Source organism: Calidris pugnax, unplaced genomic scaffold, assembly GCF_001431845.1.
Source record: "Calidris pugnax isolate Ruff unplaced genomic scaffold, ASM143184v1 scaffold32, whole genome shotgun sequence".
Taxonomy (NCBI): Eukaryota; Metazoa; Chordata; class Aves; order Charadriiformes; family Scolopacidae; genus Calidris; species Calidris pugnax.
The window spans coordinates 7,902,349-7,929,031 of NW_015090783.1; the positions used below are offsets into that span (position 1 = coordinate 7,902,349).

Consider the following 26,683-nt stretch of genomic DNA (forward strand, 5'->3'; position numbering starts at 1 on the left):
ACAGCTGGAGCGAGCAGCACCCTGCAGGGAGATAACCCGAACACCACATGAGCGAGAGAAACTTCAGAGTTTCTGCTCTTCTCCACTGAACTGTCGTTGCCACCACCAGCAAGGAGACCCTCTGCGTTACTGCTCTGGAAGCATTCAAGAGTTCTCAGTAAAGATGTTAAGTATTTTACAGAAATTGCACATTTCCCACCGAGTAGGTCTTTGTGGATCCCACCAGTTTGCACACAGGCGTTTCCTGCCCCGTGGTGCCGTGCCCCTTGGGGCCACACATGTCCCCAGCCATCTCCTGCTCCTCCGCAGGAACCGACTTGGGGAACAGCCGTGATTCATCTCACAGCAATTCTGAAGGGGGGAGAGACCCTCTCAAGAATTTGAACCCACTGCTCTTTGTGGATATCTTCTGCTTTTGTTGTTGTTTTTTTTTTTTAATTTCTATTTTGCAACTTTACATTTTAGCAAGTAATTTATCTACATGTTCCTATTGGTCGGATGTTACACACAGGAAACACCACCAGTGTGACTCCACACTTCCCACCAACCCCATGGCAAACCCCAGTCTATGAAAAACTAATTCATTTCAACAGCAGCCAGGCCAGACCCCTCTGCTGCAGCTCAAATGCTTGTGCCACACAACAAGAAGTTTGATTTCAGGATCCCCAGCCCCAGAGATGCTTTCCTCACCCCCCCATTTGCCAGAAGCGTATGCACATTACTTTGACCCACAGGAAACTGGCTTCCCCAGCCTTTCTCTGGCAGCAAGAGCATCAACGATGCTTTCAGGTTTTTTGGTGTATTAGGACGGTAGGAAAGAAGTAGCAGAACTGGCACACCAGGCACTTCAGCACCAACCTCGAAACCTATGAGCATCTAAGCATTGAAAATTTAGCACTGGCAGCAGCATCTGGCACCGGTGCTGCCCTCCCCTCCCCTCTTACCCAGGTGGGAAGGCAGGATGGTACAGGGGCTGCCTCAGCCACACTGCTGTGAATTATGGAATGGAGCTGGGGCCAGAGCGCTGCTCCAAACACAATGGGAGGATCCTGCAGGGAGGAAAAAAAAAACAAAGTAATTTTTCCCAGGAAGTTACAGAAAAGGCTACAGTAATCTACCACACAGTAATAGGCAATGTTTTTAAGGACCACATACATTGAGTAGCCAAGTCAAGAGAAAAAGCAAAAGTGGGAGACCATGAGAAATGTAGGAGCCTCATCAAAACATGCTGCAATAATGATAAATTTAGAAACGCCGCCTACCTACATGAGGTTTGCCAGAGCTTTTTGAAAAACGCTGACACTAGAATTGAGCACTGTTCATGTAATGGTCTCACTGTTGCCCTGTATAACAGGTAGCGTTTCTTTACTCCCAGCTGATACAACCCAAAATGTTATGCTATGGGATTGTATTTGAACTCGAGGGGGAAATGTCACACTGCAGCAACCCTGTGTGCCAGGATCTGCTGCGTCTGTTCAGCGTCGTTCCTTTCCAGGGTAGTGTTTCCTATATTGTAAGAGGCTGCCTCTCATCTTTGGCCCAGATCCCCAAAGACATCCAAATGACTCCCGCCCACTGAAATCAATGAAAGCTGGGAATCAAAATGCTTTCAAGGAGCAGGAATGCAGTTTCTAAATGCAATTTTGTTCCTGAGTACATTTAAAAACAAAGTTGTTGCAGTCAGCTCCCTTTATTAAACTGTCAGTCTGGTTTCTTCCAATAGTCCCATCCTCAACACATCATCTTACAACTTTCCCGAGTCACAGATGTTAATCAGCATGTCTTGGAGGGACCCCAGAAACGCTTCACTGGATGCCTCTTTTCCCAGTTATAAGTCTTTGATTTTTGCAGCTCATCAGTTTTAAGATTATTTGATGTAGACAATGTTGATTTTCTTTTAAACCAGAAAGTCACAGAAAAACCCAAAGCAAATGTCCAAGTGCTTTCAGAGGGCTGGCTGATAACAGTGCCCTGACAAGCTTCTAGTGTTTCTTAGAAACTACTTTTTTCCATAAAAGCATTCTGATACCACTACCAAAACCACCACAACACTGGTTCCTTCCCTCGCCAGCCATTCCACTTTGGATAGCATATCAGGTCCCCATTGTCACCTCCTGATTTCCTCTGTGCAGTCGGGAATTCTGCAGTGTTTCAAGATGTTAGAAATCAATATCAACACCTCCCAGAGCAACCAAGCCAGTTCCTCTATTACTTTTGCATGCTCATTTCTCACTTCTGCACAAGTAAATGTGTTTATAATGAGCAGCTGCTGTTTTATGTCCTATTTAGCAGTTGGACAGGGTAGCTTTCATTACTATAGTAAGATCTGAATAGGTCTGTTGTCTGTCTTTTGAATTAAGAAATTAATTGGTTTTCTATTATTTTTATGCTATTGTCCCTGTCAAGTATCAGAGCTGCAGTGTTCTTCAGACCATATTTTTTCTGGTGTATATTCAATGTGTATTGTCCTTGCCTGTAGATATTTCTACTTACGCCCTCCCTTGCAAATGGCCAACAATGACAGAAAAGGAATACAGTAAGCATTTATATTTTTACTTTGTTTTTATAATATATAGGGGGGATAGTACAAGAGGGTGCTAACTTCCTTTCCCTTCTTAGTCACTCATGAAGGAAAAAACAGCATTACCACAACTGCTGTGGCCAGATACACTTTGAGAAGGGACTACATGAAGAGGTCTGCTGAAACTACCTGGAAACAAAGCACGTTCTGGCAGCCTCAGCAGCCACGGGGAAGGTCCTGTCACACGCCTGGAGCCTGCTGCTGGCTCAGGCTGTGAGCTGAAAGAAGTCCAGTACTACAAGGAAAGAAATTAAGTTTTCTGATTCTCCTGTGTACAGCCAAGAAGGGCTTTTTCATTCCTAAAAAGCAGAGTTGCAGTAACATGCTGGACATGATCTCCTAATCGAACAAGCCAAACTCCTGAAATTTGGGCAGCTGAAAAGTGGCACTATGAGACTATTTGCACTTCCCAGACTTAGCAACTGAGCTAAAGTAGTAAACTCTAGAACCACTGCGTAGAATAAAACTTTGAAATGCTTCTTTCAAAGAGATGAGAGCAAAGTCAATAAAAACTTCATACTTGAGACCTCTAATGAAACTCACCCTTCTCTTTGCTGATACTGCATGAGCCACAGTCTGCTTGGGCACGTCAGGGATGCCACTGTAAACACAGAACAGACTCATCTATAATGACTATAATCAAAACCAGCCTGGCACCCTGGTAAGTAGCAAGACAGCAGAAACATCATACCTCCGTATTGAGGCTTCGGTGTGAAGGACTGAAAATGATCATCAGTTTGTCTACAACAGGACCTGGAAGATTTATTTTTTTTAAATAGAAAAAAATATTTCTGTCTTTAAGAAAGAAATTTCTCTCTACCATTTTGGAACTCTTCTCCATTGAGAAGGGATATAGGCAAGGTTACTTGAAGTCCTTTGAAAACTAGCAAATCCTTCAGCATTCAAGACAGATATATATAAATAAAATTCCATGTGTGTATATACATGCAATTATTTCTCTCACATTGGCCAATATTAAATATTTTTTAGCAATTTTAAAATCAACACTGAAAAGAAAAAGCAGCTAGATTTTCTGAAGAGAGAGTCCTTTAACAAAATTACACATGAAAAATTTTTGCTGGAAATGCCCATCACTAACAACTTAATGAAGGACGCTCCTCTGTGTCAAAGACTGAAACCTTCCCACAAACTCGTAGGAGTTCAAATTTTACCAAGGCTTGAGGAAAACAAGCTGAAGTCGAGGTAGATCTGTGCTCACAGGGAAATGCAAGCCCATATCCACAACACTGTTCAAATCCTGCCATATGCACTTCGGTCAGGAACGAAAGGATTTTCAGTCATTTCATGTCGAGAGTTGGACTAGTCTCCAAAAAAGGCACTGCCCAAACAGACTGTGGCTTTATTTCTCTAAATGCTATTCAGCATGACAGGCTATGAGATGGAGTTCAATCTAAATTTAAGCACTCTTTGTAGACTATTAATAGAAGAAAAACTGGTAGCATGAATCATCATGTGGGAGCTGCAGAGCAACAGCTATTTATTTTCTGTAATATATAGAAGTTACCTTTATACAATAAATGAACTGTTGGAGTTGCAAGGCCCTGCAGAAGAAGTCAGATGATTCTTCCTCACTTACACTATTCTCATTTTATTCTGAGGAGCAACGAGAGGGCAACGGTTATTTAACTTGACAAAATCCACATTGTGTATAACCAAGCTCTGTTGTCATAACATCAATTGGAGACAAAAAGTAGCTACTGACCCTGCTCCCCACCGCTCCCTGCGAGGGAATAGTGTGTGCTGAAAAAGGTGGTGCAACATGATGGAACTTCATAGGTTAAGTTAGTGTTTTAGTTAGTGGTTTTGCACCCTGTTCCAATGCCTGCATAACGTTTGTACCTCTGGCCAAGAGGAAAACTGCAGCATGCCTTCCCTTTGTCTCCTCCCTGCCGGGACCATAGTCCAGCTGCATTATTGTGAGGCCAGCCATTTTGGGGAAAGATTTTTCAGAAGGGCTGGATATCAAACAGCTCCCGAACTGCAGAAGTGCTGATGCTTGGCACCCCCCAGGATCATAATCTCCCATGTTGGGAGTTTCTTTCCCAAACGACAGCGCTGGTTATGTGCACCACAGGCCTTGCCCTGCGCTTCGCTCCGTCGCAGTCCATGGACTCTGAATGTGGCCCCCCAGAGACACTCAGCGTTAACTTGACACGCTGGCAGTTCGGTGCTCTGTGGGATATTTATTTTTGAAAAATATGATATTGTCAACAGCTCAGTGAAGTTGTCTCCAGACTGTTATGTCTCCTCCTCAAGTTTCTTTCATTTTTAAGAGCTTAACTTTTAGGCTTCTGGCATGAGGAAAGAGCCTAAAATGGTTTAAGAAAAGGAAGAATAAAGAAGGGAGGGAGCTATGCACAGCACTGGAGAGAAGCACAACTATTTCCCCACACTATATAATCAATGCAAACTTCTAGCCCCAAAAATATTGTGATAAGACACTACTGTGTTCAGCCCTCTTTTCATAATGAGATTAAGGAGGTTCCAAAGAATTAGAAATCCTGAAGGACAAAGAACATCTAAGAAAAGTCAACATCATAGCTTTCAAACAGGGCATTTCATATACAGAAATTCAGTACTACAGAGTTCAGTTAAACCATGGTGAGAGAGGGAAATGGCAGACATAAAGACTAGTAAAAACTTTAATTTGGATTAGTATTGATGGCATCAGTCCCTTATCTAATTTTTTTTTAATTTATAGAGAAAATATTTTCTAAACAATGACACATGGGAGAAGTTTCAAAGTAACTTTTCTAATATAAATGAAGACAGTAAAACCCATTTAATTAGACATAAATGATGTTCTAATCTTGAGCTGCCAGGAATAGAAACCCAAACTAGCTAACTTCTCCATTCAAGGTGTTGGGTTGCACCATCAAACAGCAATTCCTATAGAAGGCATGGGAGCTTTCCACAATACCATCACTACTTTTTGAACAATTCAATCTAGAATTCTGTACCTCACTCAGTCTTTAGTATTGAGGATGCAAAAGAAACTATAGCAGTTTCAGAAACAAGGAGAACATAAATGCTGGGCCCAAAAAAAGGTAGTGCTGACACCACCCTTCCCAAGAAAAAACACTCAGTGAGGGAGTTAAGAAAGGGTGAACAATGTGAACAATTTTTTGAAAAAGAAAAAAAAGGTCTTAACAGTAGCTGCTGGCTATTAATAACTTCCCATCTGGAGAAGGGCGTTAACTTTTTGTGATAAGTTAGTGTCTCTGTTTTAAAAGAATTTTGCGTGGGAAGAACTTACATCTTCTGGAGCCCCTCTTGTCCATGCACTTTGTGGAACAACACACAGCTCTTGGCAACATACGTGATATAATCCAAGTCTCTTCGGTTGATCAAAGCAATTGTGAAACCCTTTATGAAAAGAATTTTAGCTGAAATGCTGTAATGCTAACCTAGTTCCTATAGAGGATTTAACAGCAGAACAACCGTGACTCCAATTTAAGCTTTTGTGATTTAACACAATGGAATATTATATTGCTGTTGCTTCTGAGGTTTTAATTTTATTATTCCATATAGCTGCAGTTTTCATTACAGTAAGACCTTCAAAATGATTTAACTGGGAAAAAAAAAGTTACAGCTGTACAGATTGTGCAGACATTACTGTTTTAGCGTACCTCTGGCCTGAGCTGTCTCCGGTTCTCTGCTTCTGTCTTCACCTTCAGATTGTCAGTTGCAGGCACATAAGTCACTTCTACAAAGCTGTCATGCACTTGCTACAGAAAAGAAAAACATCTATTTCTGACATGAGTTTATTATACTACACTTCTAAAACATTTATTTTTAAAATAGTATGAAAACTGTATGAAAAAGTATGAAAACTGAAGATCCATGCTTAAAAACAGGATATAAATCCATTTTGAGAACTAAGAAGTGTCTTCTTAAACTGCTCAAATTCAGGGAGACTATTTCACCTCAAGAAAGGAGAAGCGAGACGTTTTCTTGCAGAATAATATTAGTGAGACAAACACCCTTCTGGATTGTCGAACAAAACACCCCAAAAAATCCAAAAAAAAAAGAGGTAATAAATAGAATTAAAATACCTATACTAATTTGTGCATTTAAAAACGACATTTAAAATAAATAGGAGCTCTATCCAAATCTCTGGAGCCAATTTATTCCAGAGCATTTGAAATTAAATCTCAAAAACAGTATTTGAAAACAGTTACCATCCAGGATGATTGAGACCAAATCAGATGTAAGGTGTTCTAATCTTCATTTTTAACTGGAAATTTTATTTTTAGGCATCTGTTTTAAATACTCTGAACTGTTATAGAGGTGAAGTCCCCAGTCCCTCCCCAGCCCAATTCCTTTAGGGACAGACGGGGGAGCGAGCACACGCACGTGCATTGCCTTCCTTGGGTTGGGTTAAGTAACGTTTAAATAATTCTAATCCTGCAATGTTATTACAGAAATTGCCTAAATTGAACATACTCTCTGCAATCTCCTTCTCCGTTACTCATATTCAAGACTAGGACAATACAGGCTAAGCAGATGCTTTAAATACATACCTCTTATCTAGGTTATTCACTATCTTATCATTTAAAACCCTTTGGGGGTAGATACTGTAAAGTATTCTGATATACCAAGAGAGACATGACTTCCAAACAAGCAGGAGGTTATGTGCATGCAAATAATTTGCACGCACTTCTCATCCAGAGTGTCTGAACCTCCACAAACTACTTCCTGTAACATTTACTCCTGAAAAACCACGGTGCCACAAAGAGCGTTAAAATATTCCCTTTTGTGGATGGTTCACTCAAGAAAACATAAACACACATTTTGCTTTTTGCAATTTTTATTTCAGGAATAATTAAGAAGAAAACATGGCAACATTGGCAAATTGAAGGCATACATACTAAATACTCATACAGAATACATTATGAAGAAAGTAAATGCCCAGATCTTTAGTGGTCCTTGCAAACTAAAAGCATATTGGTCCTCCAAAAGGTTTAGCTTAAAATATGCTTGCTGACCTTTTAAGTTCCAATGATTAACAGCTTGTGCCTTTCAAACCAGAGACAGGGTGAAATACAATTTGAACATACTTCCAAATTTTCCTCAAACTTGTATTTCTCCGCTCTAACCAGAAGCAAACAAAATGGTTTTTTCCTCCTTACCTTTTAAATGTATACACTAATACACCACCCTAAGTACTGAAAATGCAAGCACTTCTTGAAACATATTTTTATTAAGAACTCGCATATGTACATATATACACACATGCCATATATGTGTGTATATATATGTACATATATACATTTATGTAAAACCTCTCTATCTATGTAAAATGGCTATATATGTCAATGTGTGTGTGTAAACCATTTGAAAGGGTTCTGGAAAAGAGAAAAGAGCTTGTTGTCTATAACAAGAATTACTAAACCCATACATGTACTGTTAGGTCAGTCTAACAATTGTGTGTCGAGGGAGTATAAAACCAATACAAATCAGAAAAGCTGGATGGATGAGAAGAGCTTTTAAGAATCACTGTTTTTTACGTCATCTTTAAAGGCCATGGAAAATAAGCTTTAAATTAGCTATTTAAGAGATATTAGTACTGGCTGCAGTGTTATCTTGAGATAACAAGGTTAGTCCTTATCCAATACAGTGCCGTGAAGTTAGATTGAGACATCAATAAAATTCTGTTCTTTCATGAAGTCCAAAATTCATCACACTGTTCTGTCAATTCTGCCTCACACCTGAACCAAAAGTACCCTCATCCAAGAGTTGGAGGGTACCAATTAATGCCCTTCTGTATTTGATCTGGAGAGTTGTCCAGTAATAAATGAGATCACTGATTTATTTCATACACATTGAACAACTCTTGATCATTACTGACCTAAAGTGAACTTACAGTCTGGAGCCTAACTAGTCTATTCTTTGTTTAGTAGTGTTATACTTTCCGATAGATTACATACAGAAAAAAAAAAAAATTCTGTTCAAAAAAACCCTTCAGATACGTATAAAAGTGCTACTTAAAAAAAGTAAAATTGACGTTACAATATATGCAAAACCCAAAAGTTTCTAACAAACTGAAATGTTGTAAGTTACAAGGATTCACTACTTGAGTATGTTACGTGTACTTATGCCTTCTTGACTGAACTGATTCCCAAGTAATTATCCTAATTGAACACATGCAATAATTGGTAACCAGTAAAAAACCTCTGGAGAAATTTCAACAATGGGAAAAAAAAAGAAAGAAGAGCCTCTTTCTTCCCATTTGTTGAAATAGAGTTCAGAAACAAAAACTGACTATTCCATTATTGCAGATGCAGTCTCCTGTCAAAACAGGTCAGTTCATGAACTGTGGAACCAGGACTGCCAACGGCTCCTCTGCAGCAGGAAATGTCCACTGGGCTTCCTAACTACCATATAAATACACTAGTTACATGCCATTAAAATAAGACATTTATCACTAGGATGAGAATGCACATAATACGTTGCTACGCTGGGGCACAGTAAGTTTTAAGCCTTGACTTCCCCGAACAATTTGTTCATATTCTAGAACTCTATGCAAAATACAAAACCCTTAGAAAAGTGCAACAAAACTAGCTTCATGACATTTTTCTCTCGGTTTCCATAAATACAATCTCATAAAAATATTATTAAACAGAAGCATACCTCCCAGTGGTGAACAAACGTGCCAGATTTCAACTCTGAGTAAATGATTTTGGCTGAACTGAAAATCGGGGATTAAAATTAAACCAGCTTAATGGCATCAGGCTGCTGTAATATTGTGCCCAAAGTCTCCTCTACTCTTTCGCATCCACAAGTCCTGCTGGAACTGATGGGAACTTTACATGCAACTCTGTGGCAGACAGTGCCCTAAGGGTAAGGAATAGTCCAAGTAAAAGATAAGTGTTGGTTAGAAGGAAGTCATCTGGTATTCATAGGTTTTACTGAAGTTTCACTGTGAGGAAATAATCCTATTATCACAGAAAAAATTAATGTATGGAGGCGAGGACAGTGGCCTTCTCAAACTGAGTTCAAGGGTGTCACATCCCCAAAACTAGCAAGCACAAATACATAAAGAAAAAAAGACACTTGTGTCAACACTAACAGAAATCAGAACTGTACAAACCTTAAGGTTTTAAGTTATTTAGCAATAATTATCAAAAGCATACTTGCTACATATTCCAGATGCTTAACATCTTGGCTTTGATAACTACGAAGTGTACTGCACCACTGATACTGCAACCACAGGGAATACAACAGAAAAAACTTAGCTGAATGAAGGACTAGGAATGCTCACCAAGCCAGTCATTTAAAACCCGTCCAGCCACGCTCCTTTAAAAGCAGAAACACTATTAGAGATACCTTTCTAAATAAGGGCAATTAAATCTATTAAGAGATGTCTCTGAACCCTTAGCTTTTAAGAAGCTGATAATTTGGGGGAAGAACACCTGATGGACACCCCGGGGTGATGTATGCTACATGGGAGATAGGGAAGTCGTGGCAGCCCCAACACGTTTTGCTGATAACAGGCAGTAACCTGGGAAAGCGCGGTGGCGTGGCCGGAGCTCGTGGATGACAACTACACTTTGATACCACTTTTCACCAAATCATTTCTCAGACTGGTTAATATTACTGAGTATTCATATACTAATGCTAGCTTAAAGAAAGGAATTGCAGAAATAGAGCTTGGCAAAACATAAAAATAAAACAGAAATAAATATTTACCAAGCCAAAGAAAGGACCACAAACAAACTATATAGTTAAATCTGTCTGTACATGAACACTACTATTTTTAAATCCTCTTTCTTAGGCCACCTCAGCAAGACTATTACTCACAATAAGCAAAAAATAGTCTATAGGTGTGCAACTGGATTCCTTCCCAGAAGAATTCAGCTCCTTAATAGCTCCTGCTGCATGCAGGAGTTAAGCTGTGCCTGCATCAGTTGCAAGAGCCAAATAAGAAGTAAAGTCACCACTCGCGTCATATGAACAGTTTTAAAGGCTTAATGTTAGCCTTTCCATAGCTTCAGGCCTGTCAGCCAGAGGGGGCAGCTTTGGAAGATAGTGTCACATATCACCTGAAAACCAGACAGCGTTCCCAAGCCAGTCACAAGCAGAACACAGAAAGTAAGAAAAACACCCAGAAGTTCCCCATATCTCCAACTTCCCAAATAATCTTGTTTAAAACTAGGTTATAATAATATTTGTACCCTGTTCCAAAATCATACAGAAAGAGAGAACTGAATAAATGGAGTTTTCTGGTGATGCAAAAGATGCAACAGAATCTAAATGTCTGGAGTGTTTAGTCAGGGAACTGAAAAAAAAATACAAGAACTTAACAATGAGATCATTAACAGAAATTAGATGCCAATGTGACCTTTTTGTCACAGCTACAAAATTCTTAAGGCAGATCCTCAGCAGTTAAACCACCGTACTGCATCGTTAGAGCAAGGGGTAAACTTATTTTTCCTTATGCTTGTAAAACCAGAGTTATCACTGCTGCCAGTGCTATTAATATGAGTTTACACCAATACATCAAAGCAGAGTTCATTTAGCTTTGGCAAATCAAGGGGCCCCTAAAGCGTGATGATGGACTGTACAGAAAAACAAACAGTGGAAATATTTTACAAAACTGCAGGCAAAAAATGATCAGAAATGCTACATGTAACCTGAAGAATATATTTTATGCAAAGAGACAAAAAATTACTTTTACATCAGAATATGCTGTAATTAAATACTATATTCTGGATTACCTATCCATAAACACAAAGTTGAAAGAGCAAATTTCACTTGTAATTTTTCAGAGGCATGAGAATGAGAGATCTTTGTGAGAGCCATTGAGATTCCCACCACAGATACTAAATGAGTGTTTCTAGTTAAATATACAGGACAACCAAATCACACTGGAACAAACAAAACCAACTGAAAACCAAATCAAGTGTAATCCATTCTGAAGTCACCTCACTTCTGTTATTGTCAGATACTCCATATCAAAACTTCTCTGTCAGGATTTTCCTGAATAATCAAGTCTTTCCTCCCATGGCTTCTCTTTTGGTAAAGAAAATCCCACAACTGTTCATTCTGTTCACTGATGATGATCTTGCATCAGAGTCCTTCTGATGCAAACTAGCAAAACCAAACACATATCTGGCTCTAAACCGACCTCTCTAATCCATGGAATTGTTTCAGTAAGCAGGATCCAGAAGATGAGACAGCTGTATCTGCATCAATAAGTTCGACAGCTCCATTCTGTTCCCCCCCCCCCAAGCTGGCAGCGAGTAACCCTGAAATACTACAGCAGAGGCATTTGCAAGGCACATATTAAAATGCAATAATACAAATTTGATGATAAAATATTTGTCCTTTTTTAGTACATTCAGAAATATTTTCTGGATTAAAAAGAAAGGAAAGTAAATCAGCATAAACTCATACTTCATATGTACAAAAACCCAGGCTGTTTCGGGATCAACTCTGAGTAGGAACCAAACTGAACAGTATCAACCACGTCCAGAAGGGCTACAGCTATTCCACTTGAAAAATTTAATGCTATTTGAACCTTCAGAAAAAAAATGTTGTAGAGTGCAGCAGGGCATTATGTTTGCTTTAGACCTTCCATTGGGACAGCTGTGCAGCATCTTATACGTAAAGGCTCAGATATATCCATATAAAAAGAACACTCTTCATGGAGCCCAATACTCCTTTACAGATATGAATACAGAAGAGGGTCATCAGACAGATCACACCAGGAAGTTTACAGAGCTCTGAAGTTCAAAACAAGATCATTTTTATAATTACTAGTAATTTTACTCTCTCTCTCTGAAGACTAGCAGCTCATGTTTTTAACAGAAAATATGTGGAAAATGTCACTTCCCCTTTTACAAATGGTTATACTATTAGTGTTATTTCAGACTAATACAACATTCCAGGTAAATGAAGTTGACCACTGGACAGAAAAAAAAAAAAAGAGCCAAAAGCTCAAATTACCTTAACAAAACAGGTCATGAATGAATTTAGACCAAGATATGCTATTCTTTTTATTAGAAAAATATTATCTTAAAATCTAAGGCAATGAATAAGACAATCATAGCTAAGGATGTCTGTTCAGAGGATGAACAGAAGGTTATTTAAATACAAATTGGCAAAACCTGGAATTTAGTAGTAAGAGATGAAATGTGAGACAGAAATAATGCATATTTCCAACAGGAGTATTCTCATTGAAACTTATTTGAAGAAATGAAGCAAACAAAAAATTTTGAAGAAATATATGGGAAAGGAAATTGTAATTCAGACTTTTATTAAAACCTGCCAATGAAGATTTTTCACTTGAAGCCTCTCTTGCAACAATTGTCTTTAAATTATGTTGGTTCTTCAAATGCATCAATTAATAATCTGAGAGTATCTAGCTGCTTTTAGGGCTCTAAAGATCTGCAAGAATGAGAGAGACTGCTGCTCTGAAAACTTCTCCAAAGGCCCTCAGCATGGATTAAGTAGTTATTTTGCAAATTTTCCTAATTCTCACAGGCACATATCAGTGTAAGCATACATTTTTAGATAATGCTTGCTGCTAGAGACATGCTGAATTATTACTCTTCATGTGGGCTATGTTCTTCAGATGATAGGTTTTTGGATTTGGCAATAGTTTTGAGTTAAATCTGTGCTTTTATACCATGATGAAGTTTCACAGATGCCAAGCACAGTTGCATTCACTGGGTTAACATCTATGACATTCAAACTGTCCTTAACAGTCATAAGAGCACCATAGAAATGGCAGATTCATTTTCTTTATAACAGGGTTACTGTGTTGAAAGAGCATGTGCTTATAAATAGCGGTTGTTACGGAACTCACTTCTAAAGTAGGCTTCTGCTTAATATTAATGAGAGATGCTCAACTGTGGCTTAACTGCTGATAAGTATTCAGAAAAAGAAGAGGCAGTAGCAATGACAGAATGAAGCCTTCCATTGCTTTGACAAACAATATTACAACAAACAGCTTACGACAAATGGATATATGAAATCATTCTGAGCCATTAACATTCTACACGAGGCCCTGAAGTGCCAGGATGTATCAATTCAATGATCGCTAAGGCACTTACTTGAACTCTTTTGCCCAAGGGCTGTTAAATGAATTCAGGTACATTTTAGGAAAATAGAAGTTGAGCAGACTAAAGTTTCTCAGTTCCTTCCTTGTGACAGTGAGTCATTTCCACGCAATATTCAAGACTACTGGGTGTATACACATTACATCAGTTCCTCCAGACTTCTTGTCAGAGAACGCCTCACCTTCTGTCAGTCAGATGAGGATGTGCAAGATCAATGAAAAACACACAGAAAACATGGCAAAGCTGGATTTTGAGACAAGCTACTTCATCGTTACATCTTATTGAAAATATCTTCTCTGCAGAGGAAATGCTATCCCAGTTCCAAAATTCTACCACAGAAATCCATGACGTATGCTCGTATTGCTGTAGAGTGAAGCCTGGGGCAGCTGTGCGTGCTATACAGGCAAAGGGGGAAGAGGGGAAAGAACAAGCCATACAAGGGTTGGTTATTGATTCATCTCTGTTATAATGGAAGCACAGGGAGATTGGACAGATTCCTTGAAGTATAGCGTACCCTGAAAACCAGGAGCTGTATGTGCTAGTCTTTACAATCCGTAAGATAAAGTTGGAAGCCACATCACTGTGACAGAGGTAGGCTTATAATGAAGCTTTAGAATGAAGAGTTCTTCTGTGCCAAAGTTTTCGAGGTATCGAGAGCACTTTTCCACTCATTTTGTCATTACGGAATAAAAGCTCGTTTTCCTAGAATATTGTGCATATTTTAAAGGAGGGGAAATAGCTGTAAAGGCATTAAGAACTCTACTGTATCGGGGTGTCAAATGCTGTGGGTAGAATATTCAGACTCTGTGGTATCAGGATGCTACAGAAAGTTCAGAAATATGATGCCATGTTATCCTTTTCTTCTCAAAGCTTTAGCTGTACATTCAGTCTCCTATATGCTAGAGGATCCATACATCTCCTAGGAAAGAAAGCTTCAGGAAGTCTGTCTGGAAAGGCAGCACATAAGTAGTCCAGGCTCTTTAGGCTACATAATTAATCTGAACAGTTTAATAACTTGGGTTATTCCAAGCACTGTGGCAACAAGTTCTTGCTTTGAAACAGTTGTTTCCAGGCTGAAGCAATCTGAGGCAATCCAGGGTAGTGTCACTGAAGTCTGAGGGGATTCAAATGTTGCCAGTTTTTAGTGAAATGAGGATTAGCATTTCAGTATGATTTCCATCTGGTAGCTCATGTCAGTTTTATCGCATGGATCTGTTGAATTACTAGGGTTTCAGGTTTCAAAGTATTTGTAAATTGCTGTAACATACAGCATGACATTCTGCCAGTCTGGACGCTCAGTTCGCACCATTTCATTGATGTCCTGTCACAGAAAACACATTGGTCAAAATCAGGCACAATAACACTGTGAGTAACGTGGTAGTGTTTTTACAAATTCCTGGGAACGGTAAATCTGTAAAGTTTCCACAATTTAAAGTATTGACGAAGAAAGCTCTGGTTTCTTCCATACATCTTTGGTTTACTTACAAAACGTAAACAGCTATGAACAGCTTCTCTGTAGAAAGTTACTTTCTTGACTCAAGATGGAAATGTGTAATGCTGTGATACCTGAGTTGTGCCCTGCTCATACAATTAGTACAGGAGGCAAGACTTCAGTGTTCACAGCCCCCTACACCAGCCTTGCAACTCAACGCAATCTACCCAGAGACTGTGAGGCACAGAATCAAGGCCCCGGAATTAGCTGAAATTAAAGTTAAAAAATTTCTATCGGGTAGGATCGATAAATAACTAAACCTCATTTTACAGTGGACTTCTGAACTTTAGATTACTTCATACATATTTTTGAGTAAAGAGACAAGGAAGAGGGACCTTTACTACCAAATTAGGGTATATCCAAGAGACAAAGCAATCAGTTTGTGTCTAACTGATAGACCTGTTCATGTGAATTTCATAATAACAGTCTACCAGATTGTCTGTGGAATAAGCCGGGTAAACAAAGTCTGATCTATCCCTTCCAGCACATGCACAAAGGAAAACAGAGTGATTTTTGTTTATTGTAAGGGTCTATTTTGTAAGCTTTGAGTTTAGAAACCTCCACAACTCAAAAAAGAGAAAGTAATTTTTTTCTTAGTTATTCACAGGAAATTAGCGAACACTTTCTTATTCAGGGAACAAATAACTTCCCCTTACATTAAATTACTGTATACATACAGCAGTTTTCACACCTTTTTCACCCTCCATCCATGTAATATGGGCAAGGGAAAAAACTCCACAAACATAACCTACATACACAGTGTGTATGATGTGAAGTAAAGAGACATTAATCCTTAAGATGGATACAATTTGTGCTTAGAAGATTTAATTCCATTCAATTTTCCTTTTTAGCTTATCTGTAACTAAGTACATTACAAAAAGAAAGGACAGAGAGCAACCATTTAGACTAAAGCTGAATTATGCAAGAATTACCACAGTTATTTTCCACAATCTAGTCTTTACATCAGCGCTTGGTAAGAAATTTCCATGTTTCAAATCACTAACAAAGTCAAAGTACTAAAGCCCAACAATTGCGCTGCCCATTGTCACCAAACACAATGCTGGGGAATAAAGACTCTGATAAGGATCAGAGAAAGTGTTATTTTTAAAAATGTCTGACTTTGTTGTATTATTAGTTGCTAACTATAGCAGCTTTGTCAGAATTTAGGTTACAAAAGTATCACTTTAGTATCATTTCTGAAAAATAGCAATTTTAGGTGAATTTTTGTGGTTATTCACAAGGGCTGGGGATTCTCTCAGTTCCATACCTTCAGAAATCTTCCTTTTCTAGTTAATACTATACTATTGAAAACTAATTCTTTTAAGCTAGAATTCTTTAAGAAAGCTTATTGTAAACAATAATTGAAAATTCTTTTAAGCTAGAATTCTTCAAGAAAGCTTATTGTAAACAATAATTGAAAAAAACCCCTTGCAACTATTTACAGTGATGACCAACTAAACGTCTAAACTTAGGAGTTAAAATCCTGACTCCCATATTACACTGAGCAAAAGAACATATTACATAGCTTGATTTCTACACCCAGAATTCAAAAAAAACCCAAGTAATTTGAAAGTAGGTCAGAGACAGGAGAGAACTGATGAATTCTTGAAGATTTTATCACATAACTATTTCTTAAATTATTCTCAAGCAAATCCATTGCATTTATTATTATTTCTTATGATATTGAGAGATCAGTTTTGGTGAATCTTCCTTTTATAGCTGAAGAGTTTATCTGCTATAGGCCATCATACTGTTGCCTTTGCTGCAGCAGTTGGAGTACAGGTCTGTATCTCAGTCATTATGTAATGCAAAAAACAGCTAAGTTTAAGTTGTAGATGACAGTGGATTTATTAAACAAAGCCACAAACGTAGGGAGTATCATTTATGTTTTTCAGTTAATACGATACCGGGGCAATAACCTCTGGCTGAGCTCATCTGCTGCTATCTTTAAGTATAGACCATCAAAATCTTTCAAAAGTTCAAAATAGAATAATTTGATTTTAATAAATGGAACATAATTCATTCAGTGTGCACTTAAAGCTTACCAGAGTAGATTTGATGCCAACACTTTCAGCTGCTTGAAAAGCCAAAGTAAAATTTCTTCTCTGCATGAGATACAAAAGCATGTTAGATTCCAAGGAAATACTACCTCAAGCATAATAAAGTGGTGTTAAGAAAGTTCACAGTAATGTTGCTACTTTTGCTTCAAATGGAGTCTATAACTTGACCATAGTAATTTAAAAAGAGCCATAAGAATGAACAAGTTCTAATATAATCCAAAAATTTTTATTATTTCATCATTTAGAAGATAATGCTGAAAAATCATTGTCAGTGAAGAATGACTGAATTATAAAATGCTAAAGAATAAACTAATTGTTCTTTTAAAAGCATAAACAAAAAAATCTCTTAATGTGTTAATTAAATATTCTTATAATTTTAGGAATTATCATTCATAATACATGTCCAGATAACATACTAGTAGGTATTAACTCTAGCACACTAGAATACATGCAGACTGCTCTGCAGTATTGACATCTTCTAGTTTACCTTTATTTGATACACATCACTTGAGAACTCGAGTATCACAGTCCTTTATCAGTATGAGAAAATAGGATGAAACAACATCCTTGTGATACCAGAAGAAATGAACCTAACACGTCAAGATGCAAATTTGATGGATTTAAGATCTTTAAGATTAAACACTCCTTGCTTCCAAAACCTGAACTGAAACCACTTCCCAGCTGTTTGGGTTAAATGTCTCAGACTTAAATTTATGACTTTCTGGTGTGTTTTTTTTTTTCTTCCTTATACCTGTTCCAAAGTTCTGTTTAATCCAGTGATCTCATACTATTAAAATGTTACACGTTTGTTCATTCTTCTTTATTAGCCCATATTAACTACATAGTCGCGCAGTTCTGGGAATGGGATTTTTAAGGCCTTACCTTGTCCTGGCTGTTCAGCTCTTGGTAGGGAATATGGGCTGGGAGGTAAGTATGGAGGACTGCACAGAAAGCCAAACCATCATTCCAGCTACTGCTGAAGTTTGTTATGTCTATATTCTTGAAAGGAAAAAAAAAGAAACAATATTAAAATCACAATCTAACAAGTATTAGTTCTACCAGTCCACCAATACTTGTGGGGGGTTTTGTGGTTTTGTTTTCTTCTTTTTTTAATACCTTTGAAAAAGAATCAGCAGAAAAAGCGAACAGCCTAATACTGAAGTTCTGTGGTAAGAAATCAAAATCCATGACAACAAAATTTAGCAATAAGAATATCAGTTATCTTGTATATTAATTACAGGTAATATTAAGTCTGTCCACCCCCCTACACTCTCCCTGCAACATGTGTGTGTGAAGGGTGCAAAATATTGTGCTAGAGAAGGCCATAGTATAGATTTGATACAACTGTACACACAAGATAGAAAAGCAAACGAGTTAGAGATGTGAATGCCTAAAATCCCTGAAACAGACCATGTGGTAGTCTCTCTGTTAATGTAACATTTTACTTTTTTGCTTCTACTTCATTAATGTACAGACTAAATTTCTAACTGATGAGGACAAATATTTTTATCTTCTAAACATAAAATTTCTACACAGAAACTTATGGTGACAAGATCACAAACAAAAATTAAGTTTCAGTTGGAAATAGATGTTCCAACAGATTTAACACTGACGTGGCAGGGAATCATTATCTTTGGGGCTGGAATTGAAATTGAAAAACGCATTCTTGCACTCTTGGTCTTTCAGTTCCAGCAGGAAACTCAGTGCCATTGGTAAATGCATCTCCTGAGACTGTATATATTATTGTAGAAAGTGTCAGTCCTGTCCAGAAGAGTTATGAACAAGATGCCTCAGTGACCTTTTAAATTACTGCATACTTGACTGTTGGCAGTCAAACAATGGTAAACAGCCTAAGTGGATAGCGGGCAGTTTAAACTTTAATTAAGCAACAGCCAGTGACAACAACCCACAGTTTATCTTTTAGACCTTTATGGAGAAATATAAATATGATTTAATATCTAACTCACTTAGCTGGGCTTAAGCAGAAGCTAACCAGCTCCCGGACTTAGTTTTTAAATTTTTCACGTATCAGGAACTGTAACCTCCAGTCAGAGTTGCAGAAACACAATGACAGAAGTCAAACTCTGACAGCAATTTAATAGTTATCACTTGTCTTTGACAAGACATGAAAACTTGTCACTCCTAAGGCAGAAAAATCCACTGGGAATCAGTGTGACTGTGTCACGCAGGCTGAGAACGAAGGCAGTTGTATTTCTTGTCAAACCAATGATTTGGAGGAGATTGCAGTTGTTTTCCATTTGTAATCCAAGAGAGGAAGAAAACAAAACTAAAGGCCATTTCTGGAAGAATGCGAGGGAAATCTCCATTTCCTGCTCAGCTTTAGCACTTTTTATACAAAGTCCACCAAAAGCAGGTTCAAGCTCTGGTGACGTCAGCGTACGTGCTGGGGCTCACAATGGCCAAGGCAGTGGTCTGAGCCTCGCCTGCCGTCCCGCTGCCGGCTCGCAGACGGAAACGGCATTGTTGGAGACCCCCAGTCTGTGGGAACATGTTCTTCACACAGCTTCCTCCAGCCACAGGGGTGGGAAAATTTAAAAGCAAAAGAAAAAAAAAATGAAAAAAAATGAGGCTCTCCCTCCTTTCCCCTCAAGAGAGGCAGGAAATTGGATTTAAATTAATGCTTGGTTAAAACTTTTTCAATGTTACTTAAGTTCGGCAAACAAATGCAACACACAGCACCAGGCTTTAAAGAAAAAAACAAAGGGAATAAATATCAGATTGTTTACATTTAAGTTAGGCAAACAAATGCGACACACAGCACCAGGCTTTAAAAGAAAAAAACAAAGGGAATAAATATCAGATTGTTTACAAAGTTACTTTTTGAAAAGTTTTTTCCCCCTACCCATAACCAGTAATGCCTCGCATCACATCTGGATCAATAAGATGGATAAAGGTAGGGAGAGAGGCTTTTTCTTGTCCCAGTCACCTGTGGCAAGCGAGTTATAAAAATAAATAGGACTGACCATGTTTCCTTTGCTACACAATCTACCGAGGGAGAAAAACTCAGTCCTTGGCTAAAATCCTCTCCCTTCCCCAGGATGGCCAAGTGAAATGGAAAGGGAAAGAGAAAGATGTGCATTGGCATTGTCACAGTTAAGTTAAACACAGACCTGCTCAGACATACATACATGCATTGAGCCAAACTATTTAAAAAAAAATAATCGTACTAATTAAAGCTACCGTAGTGCAATAGAAAATTTTTAACTCTCAGGAATACAAGGATAGATACGACACTCCTTATTCAAGTGAGGAGGATTATTGTAGTGTCACTGAACCTGATTAACAGTTTTTAACACATTAATCTCCAATCTAATGACTTAAGGCTGGGTATAGTTTCAACAAGTACCTGTTGCATGGGTGTTACTGCAGAACATGCTCTATCTACCAAAGACCAGGAGTCCATTAAAGCCAGTCACCAGTCACTGTACCAATAAAATGAAGTTTGGTACTATCTTGCCTCACCAAGCTTCCAATGTCTCTGCTCTCTCCCAGGTTGCTCTACATGTTTCGCAAGAAGCACAGCAATATTGATTTGAGCCTGAACACCAGCATCACTGAAGCATCAATGAGGTCTCAGTATTGAAAGAGGGATGGAAGGGTACAGAACCTTCAAAGTGAAAACAGCTGCCTCTGTTGGAAATGAGGGAGCACAGAGAAAGGAGAAGCAAACGATGCCATCCTGTTAAAGGACTCTGCTGGGATAGTTATCTCTGCACCAGTCAGGATGGGCATCAACAGGCAAGAACATGTTCATCAAGCTTAGAAAATAGGATGCTGCGGTGATGTGTATGAGAACATCTGAACCTACAAACCACAAGTTTGACCCTGTGGATGAAGGTGGCAGAGACTTGTGCTCAGAATACAGGGAGAAAGAAATTCCAAGATATCAAAGCACTCTGGATGCACTAGAAAACAGACCTATAGAACAACTGGGGCTGAAAACAGAACTCCTCACATGATTACAAAACCAGGAGGAGCGCTCACCGCCAAAATCTAGAGACATTTTTCATAGTTTTGTAAGCATGTTCCCTCACCCCAACATGTAAGCAAGAAAAAGAGGACACGGTTGTGCTGAAAACAGTAAATGGAACTAAAATAAGAGAAAGTCATCTTCCCTTAAATATTAGAGTTTTATAAACAAAAAATGTCACTTTAATTATTAGTAGCATCCACAGAATGTTGAATTTTCAACATAAACATTGGAAAAAAGGGCCACTTCAAAAGTTCACCTACAAGTTTGGTTGGTTCTCAAAAAGAACTTGGAATATCCTATTTTTGTAAATCTCCCTGTAGGGTCCAGCTTTCATTATCAAGACAACAAGCAGAAAACAAACCCATCATCCAAGAATTTTAATGTATCCAGAGAAGCTGAATTAAATACAACGGAAGGAAACAATTAAAAGGGACTGGTTTCTGTTTCCAATTGCTTTGAGCATTATGAATTATTATTATCTCTCAGACTAAAAAAGTATAATATTGGTCAGACACTAGAAAACAAATCTAGAGACCGGACAGATTGTCATTTAAACTGAAAATTTAATTTTTTATGTAGGGCTTTGAGCACATAACTGGCACATTTAAATTCAGCACAATTTTATTTCCCAAATGCTTTTAACTACTTGTGGTTTTTTGAAAAAGCTTGGTCAGTATAATGAAATCAATCTTGCATTAAGCTCTTATTTCTCAAAGAACTGACGGTAAACTGAACATCAGCCTAAAATCTCTGACATAATTTCTTATTTGTTACTGCTTTTATTAAGTAATTGGCTCTATTAAGAGAATTCTGCTGGAATCTAATCCGGAATTTTTCTTCAAGCCATTTCAGACCACAAAGTACTAAAGCAATTGAAGGACATACTTTCAGATAAATTGTCAAATGAAGAATAAGCCTTTCTAGAGGTTATTCTATTTCTATCTCTAGATAGAAATATCTCTATTTCTAGAGATAGGTGAACTACAAAGAGATTTATCAGTCCTTGTCTATAAAAGTTTAATACTTAGGATGTGAGTGAAGTCACCTCTAGTATTTAGGAGTGAATTTTTAAAAAGGCAATTCTAACAAAAGGAGTTAAGCAACAGGCTGTTGTCATAAAAAGATCTGTGAAAGATTATCCAACTAGGACTAAAAAACAGAGTTAAAAATTTGTAAGACTCTTCTAGAGACAGAATATAAGAATATAAAAAATTACATACTCAAACAGACCAAATTCTATAACCCATTCTACAGCCATGACAGAGAGGGGAAGATGGTAGGGGAACACGCTGCTGGATCCACAACTAAAAACCATTTCAAGCATGACTCAAGCTCCTATTAAACTGCAACATGTAGAGTATGAGCAGCTACTGCAAAATGAGTATTTCCTTGTGCTCACATAGGGGGAAAAAAAAAAAGAATAAGAAGATTCTTCGTGAAACAAGGTTCAAATGTAATAGGAACAAAACGATCCATCGGCTTACAATGAAATACAATAGTGGTTAAACAGTAAATGAACTGGATTTGAACAGGAAGCAGAAGTGCATCCTTGCAGTAAAGAAGGGTTCTGAGCTGCATCACTAAGAGCACAGCCAGCAGATTGAGGGCGGGATTCTTACACTGCGCTGGGCCCTTGCAGACTACACCTGGAATACTGTGCAGAGCCTGTGCAGAAGAGCCTGTCAGATGAAGAAAGGTTGAAGGAATTCGGTTTATTCAGCCAAAAGAACATTCAAGAGAGATGTAATCAGTCTTCCAATGCCTAAAAGGCATTTATAGGGAGGATGGAGGTACTCTCTTCACAAGGACACATGGTAACAGAACAAGACAAAACAGGCACAATTTCTTTCCATAGAAATTCTGTCTGGGTATAAAAAAAAAAAAGTCTTCACCATGAAAAAAATCAAGAATTGGAACAGGTTGCCAAGAGAAGTGAATGAATCTCCCTCACTAGAAACTTTCTAGACTGCTTAACAAGGCTGCCCATAACATCAATCTAAGGTCTCTCCCAACCTATGACTTCTCTAGAATTCACAGTTATAAAGTGTTTTTAACCAGCGTAGTGCTAATTTTGAAATTTTCTCCTACAGGTTTTTGCAATAATCCTAAATTAACTGAGGGTCTTCTATAACAAGTGAGAATAGCTTTTTTTTAAAAAAAAAAAAAAAAGCAAGAAACAGATATTAACTATTTTAACTCAGTGATTCAACTTTCTGCCACCCCCGAACTCCTCCCCACCAAAAAACTCCAAACCTAAAAACCCCACAAACACCAAAAAAACCCAAATATAGAAACCGTGGTTTCTAACTTATAGTTACAAACTGAGAACAAAGTTATTTTAACTCTCTCTTCAGCGGACGTACCCACAGCTGTCTTCAATCTCCCTGCACTATGTGTATTACAATTTGAGCAGAGGATCATGCTGTAGAGCAGCTTTTTCTCCATCCCTTGCCCTGCAGAAGGAGGAGAGGTTCCCACATCCTAACTCAGTTTGGCTCACAAATGAGTTACGACATGGAGAAAATAAAAACATGTGTTCATGTCTCTGTTGTATTAGTTAATGAAATAAGTGGGCTGAGAAAGCAAAAGCATTAATATGATTCTGTACTATAATATATTAAACCATTAAAACAAGATTTGAGGTTTAAGTGTACAGAACTTGGCAGGCTTCTTCCCACAGCAGAAAATTACTATTAAAAAGCTTTTAAAGACACATACACACACAAAAAAGAAAAAAAAAATAGAAAGGTAAACTACAAAATAACTGCTATCCATGCTCCATTGAATCAGGACTGCCCGATTCTCAAATCATGGATTACACGTGAGGGTATTGGCACTTCTGGAAGTAGGTGAGAATGTAACAGTATTTCTGGAAGAGACTTAACAGTGTTCCCAACTACTGCCTCTTCAATCCCAGCTAAAGTAGTAAGCGGTAAATATAAACCCTCAGAACCCTTAAAAATTGACTGTTAATGTTTCTTTCCATACCAAAGATAGGGTTTTTTCAGTTTTGGCACAAAAAAGAACCATAAAAGGAGCAGTCATTCTCAAAAAATTCCAATAATAGCTTTAGACATTAACATTTGAAGCACTTACAGAGATACAGACAGCTTCATATTTTATTCCAAATTTTGTTGTAATTAAGTCTAACAAGTTGACCTTTCTCTTGTATCAGAATCCAATCCAAACAGAACAAGGAAGCATGTCCTTCCTTAACTCAACATTTTTTGGCTAAAGCATTGCAGCTTAAAGCAAGGAGAGAGGTGTTTTGGCAGCCTATTTTGATGAATCAACCAGACAGCACCAGGGAAAGCACACACACCCCGCAATCGTTATTTGAACATGGGTTTGCACAAGCACAGTCTTGTCCTCTTTCTGTGCTTTGTTAAAAATCCATATAATACTTTGACAGGATATGATGTAGCATAGTGTTGATAAAGACGTGTATAAAAGAACAGGTTTAAAAAAAAAAAACAGCTACTTGAACCATCTTTTACCTTTAGCTTTGTTACTCTACACTTAATACTTGAGTACAAATGAAAGCATTGCTTGATTTCAAGGTGCATTCAGCATAGGGGTAGGTACACATACATTCACAATCAATCACCTTGCTCAATCACTAAACAATTTTATTGTTTATTGCTGCCCTGCAGATAAGTTTCAAATTTTTTGTAAGACATGTAGCTCTGATCTGTATAGAAGGTAGAAATTACATGGTCTTTCCAGACAAAGCAATGTTGCATGACTTAGAAGAGAGGTCCTACAAGGCTACGGAAAGGAGGTCTTCCAGTGTGTCTGTAACTAGGAATCGTGGAAAGCTTAAAGAAAGGTTAAAAAAAATAATTAGTCTATTCTTGCTGCTATCTTGTGTCAATTGCTTTTTTGGTGTTAGAGTTCTGGAAGTGAATTATCTCTCAGAATGCTGACAAAAAATGGAAAATAAATTGAAATATTGCTGTAGATAAGAATGGGTAAGGATGTGCGTATCCTGTTTATTGGTCCCCTTCTTAACATGAAACATGCATGGTCACATCCTTTTATGGACTTTTATGAGTCGTATACTCAAAATGAAAGTAGCTGTGTTCCAGCTAGGGTAAATGCTCCGTAACAGCTGGACAGGATTACTTTATGCTTTGAAGATATCTGGAATTTATGACAGTTTTATGACACTGCACATATTTTAGAGGAGCCAGGAGGATTCTCTTCTCTCTGGAAAATGCAGCACTTGGCACCAGACTCCGCATCAGTATGTCAGATCCTGAGCAAAGCTAACGTGATCAAATTTCAAGTATTTTGTGTCTGTTCATCTGAAAACTAAAGGTGATTTGCTCCTCCTTTATCTAAATGCTTTTAAAATAAGAAACCACCTTAAGAGAGCAACTCTCCTCTTTTGTGGCTTAGGCATCTTTTCAGCCCTGAATATAATTAAACTCAGTAAGTTAGTGAGTGCAATGCTGTCTAGACTGAACAGGCTCTAGATGGAAGTTAATACAGAACCTGACTGCTGTTAGCTCTGCAATGACCTTCTGCAGATCACCATTCTCCAAACCTAAGCTTCAAGGAGAAATTCTGCTTGCAAACAACATTCAGACAGCATGTAAATTACAAGTAACAATATAGTAACAGGAAAAAAAAATATACAGCTTTTTACATCAGTAAGAATTTCTCTTATTTTCACTGTCCATTTTAACCTTATTTTTTTATTGAGGTACTCCTTAAAAAATACCAGATTTGGAACACATTTAAATATTGTTTAGTAACTACATTTAAAGAAACCTACTCATTTATTCCCTTCCAAATTTGCTTGAGTAAATCAAGAAAACTGCACAATGAACTAAGCTATTACACTTTTTTAACAGGGCTAGGTATTAGCTTGTTCATCATAATGCGTTCACAAAAGAGAAAGTCTTAAGATACCTTTAAAAATTCTGCTATGTGGAACTATGTATTTGTCAGAGGTGGAAAGCACAGTTTGGCGTAAATGTCTATGAAGGGCTTTAAATAAAATCATTCCACTATAATGGGCTGAAATTAGAGTTTCACAGCACTATAATCTTTGAATTATTTAGCATTCGTAAAATTTCAGCTTCTAGAACAGAGATACTTAAGATTTTTAATCAAAAGCTTACAAAGTCCTTTCCTAGAGGTGACAGGAGAGCAGAAGTTATTCTTCTTCCATTTTATTTAAGCAGACAAAAAAAAAATACAGGTTGTACCAAGCAATTAAGTAGTACTGTATTCTCCACAAGTATCTTGAATAAAGGAAACCTATCTGTGAAACACTACAGACCTCGTGGTGATGGCTGTTTTCTTGTTTTTATTTCTTTAGTATTTCCAGCACATGGAATAAGAAGCAGCTCAAGAACTACAGCTGAGAATACTGCTCAATCATACGCTGCAGCTCATTAATAAGGGTCACCCAACTACATCATACCTTGTTTTTAACATTTTAAGCCACTGGCAGCTCAC

At 37.8% G+C, this 26,683-nt stretch overlaps 1 protein-coding gene across 1 annotated transcript in view; it reads right to left on the bottom strand.

The window, feature by feature from the left end:
- Nucleotides 1-7,394: 7,394 nt before the first annotated feature.
- The window catches only part of SPECC1L (sperm antigen with calponin homology and coiled-coil domains 1-like), a 58,428-nt gene continuing 39,139 nt past the window's right edge, over nt 7,395-26,683 (bottom strand). The window contains exons 14-16 of the mRNA XM_014963404.1: nt 18,103-18,219; nt 17,206-17,265; nt 7,395-14,989 (exon numbers count right to left, since the gene is read on the bottom strand). Coding sequence (XP_014818890.1) covers nt 14,900-14,989; nt 17,206-17,265; nt 18,103-18,219 — 267 coding nt within the window. The 3' untranslated portion in view covers nt 7,395-14,899. The remainder of the gene's footprint in view (nt 14,990-17,205; nt 17,266-18,102; nt 18,220-26,683) is intronic.